The sequence below is a fragment of the Chaetomium globosum genome, genomic scaffold, assembly GCF_000143365.1.
Source record: "Chaetomium globosum CBS 148.51 scaffold_5 genomic scaffold, whole genome shotgun sequence".
In the NCBI taxonomy this organism is placed as follows: Eukaryota; Fungi; Ascomycota; class Sordariomycetes; order Sordariales; family Chaetomiaceae; genus Chaetomium; species Chaetomium globosum.
In genome coordinates this window covers 2,268,852-2,271,310 of record NT_165980.1, presented here as the reverse complement: position 1 = coordinate 2,271,310, position 2,459 = coordinate 2,268,852, and the positions used below count along the sequence as shown (strand labels likewise).

The window sequence follows — 2,459 nt, the reverse complement described above, 5'->3', positions numbered from 1 at the left end:
GCGACCTCCGTGAGGCCATCACTATCGTACCGCAAGAACCGACTCTCTTCATGGGCACCATCCGCAGCAACCTCGACCCCTTTACTCTGTACACAGACGAGCAAATCTTCCACGCGCTCCGCCGCGTCCACCTCATCCAACCTGACGAACTCGCCGCCTCTACCACCCTCACGCTACCGGAAGCCACAACCGCCACCACCACCATCAACAACACGAGCCAACCCGAAAGTCCAACCGAACCGTCCAGCCTGGCCTCGGTCGTCAACAAGAACATCTTCCTGGACCTCTCCTCGCCCGTCACCGAGTCCGGCAACAACCTCTCACAGGGCCAGCGGCAACTCCTCTGCCTGGCGCGGGCGCTGCTCAAGAACCCCACGGTGCTGGTGATGGACGAGGCCACGGCGTCGATAGACTACGCCACGGACTCGGCCATCCAGGAGACGATCCGCGAGCTGACCAGCACCATCATCACCATCGCCCACCGCCTGCAGACCATTGTCGACTACGACAAGGTGCTGGTGCTCGACAAGGGCGAGATTGTTGAGTACGGCCACCCGTGGGAGCTCATGCGCCGCAAAGGGGCGGGCGCCGTGTTCAAGAGCATGTGCGAGATGAGCGGCGATTATGGCGCGTTGGCGGCCGCGGCGAAGAAGGCGTGGAAGGGGAAGCAGTTGGTTGATGTGGATGATGATGAGGAGGAGGAAGAGGAGGAGGAACAAGGGGAGGATGAGGGGGGTGCGGGGAGTGCGAGTGCTAGTGGGAGTGCGGGGGCGGTGACGGCAACTACAGCTACGGCTCCCGAGGGGACGCAGGAGTCATAGGGGTGCTTTTGTGGAGATGTAGCAAACTGGGTGTGTGCCCTGGAGGGGGTGGAAGTGGTGAGTTGAGGAGGATAGAGGGATCATGGGTATCGACTTGGTGTACATACGTACTGGACATTGTGGCTATTCGGGGTATCTAGTAGCCGATCTCCCCGAGATAGGAGATCCGGGCAGAGCGCATAGGCTCATCGTGTTTGTTTTCCGGTTGGGTAAAAAGAAATACGTTTGCATTCTGTTACAGCAAGAAAACCGTCGGCAGCATCGTGAACGTGCTGTGCTGTAAAGGGTCTAAGAAACTAGTCCAACGCATGAGCACCATTGGGAACCCCGAGGGCCCCCTAGTACCCAACATGCGCTGATGTTATGGTAGTTAGCTGGTTCCCGAGAGCCTCCGGCCCTCGGCATTCGGCGTAGTCTCGTCTCAAACTGCTTGTTATCAGGGTTTGTGTGTGATTGCTTCCTAGGGGTGGTAGGGGGTCACACAGAGATGGTATTGCCATCTGAAGGCGACGATAGGGATTGTATGACACCATAATGACTGGTCGACCACGTGGCTGCATCCTGGATATCTTCTATAAAAGCTCATTGTGCCACGGTTGGGGGGGTCGTTGAGCTGTTGATGGTTTTCCAGAACTGTAACAAGCCACAGTAGGCAGGCCAGCTAGATTTCTTTGCCGACCAGGTTTGGAGGGTACTTAGGTGAGTTATGATATCAAAAACTGGGGGCTTTCGGGGGGGTTGGAAAAGCATGCTAACAAGTGTATGTGCAGGTCAGCAAGAGGTTTTGGGGATCAGCGACTACAAGAGTATCAGGGAATTCATCGACAGTGATATAGACCCGCCCTTCATTCAGTCTTCCCAGCAAGAATCACCAAACGCATCATTTTGTTGATCGTGGAGCACTGCGATACGACCCCAAGATCACAGCCAGATGGAACGGGCTTGCTCTCATTCTTCAACTCCCGCCATGGCCCCTCAACAAACGTTTTATAAGTCAGGCCACGGCAAAGGGAACAACTCCCCGTACGTAGCTATCCCCCCACCTTACCTTCTTTCGATCGTCCCCAAATCACTAACTTACCCAGCCCGCCACCTCCCGCCGACTCTCCGGACCCGAGCCCCAACCCGTCTCCACCTCCATCTCCTCCCCCCCCTCCAAAGCCGACCCCCGATCCACAGCCCGTATCAAACGCCAACTCACCTTCAGCCCCCGACCCCACGCCGTCGCCCTCACCAGCTCCCACCTCCACAGTCTACCTCTCCGTCACAATCACATCAACAACCACCAAAACAAGGCCACTCACACCCCCCGCCACAACCCTCCACACCCTCACAATACCAACCACAACATCGCCCACCACACTCCCAACCGCCCCAATCAGAACAGAACCAACGCCCCCACCAACCACGACCACCACCGCTGACCTCCTCGACTCGGGCAACATCACCACTAGCTAAGGGCCTGAAACTTCGTCAAGATCGGCGTGCCGTCGGTGGTGGGCGGGTTGGTGCTGTTTGGAGCGGTGTTTGCGGCGGCGTGGTGGGTGGGTGTGGTGCGGGTGCGGCGGCGGAGGGAGGAGCGGAGGCGGGTGAAGGGGAAGGGGCGGGCTGTTGGTGGATTTGGGGGGGGAAGGGGGG

At 58.2% G+C, this 2,459-nt stretch overlaps 2 protein-coding genes across 2 annotated transcripts in view; both read left to right on the top strand.

Annotated features, from left to right (window-relative positions):
* CHGG_07573 (uncharacterized protein) overlaps nt 1-821 on the top strand; it is a gene marked incomplete at both ends in the record, with an annotated part of 5,386 nt that extends 4,565 nt beyond the window's left edge. Inside the window, one exon of the mRNA XM_001225228.1 lies at nt 97-821. Within this exon, the coding sequence (XP_001225229.1) occupies nt 97-821 (725 nt within the window). The remainder of the gene's footprint in view (nt 1-96) is intronic.
* Nucleotides 822-1,788: 967 nt separating this feature from the next.
* Nucleotides 1,789-2,279, top strand: CHGG_07572 (uncharacterized protein; the record flags this gene model as incomplete). The annotated part of the gene is made up of 2 exons (XM_001225227.1): nt 1,789-1,844; nt 1,907-2,279. The coding sequence occupies 2 exons, from the start codon at nt 1,789-1,791 to the stop codon at nt 2,277-2,279; spliced, it is 429 nt and encodes a 142-aa protein (XP_001225228.1).
* Nucleotides 2,280-2,459: the final 180 nt, after the last annotated feature.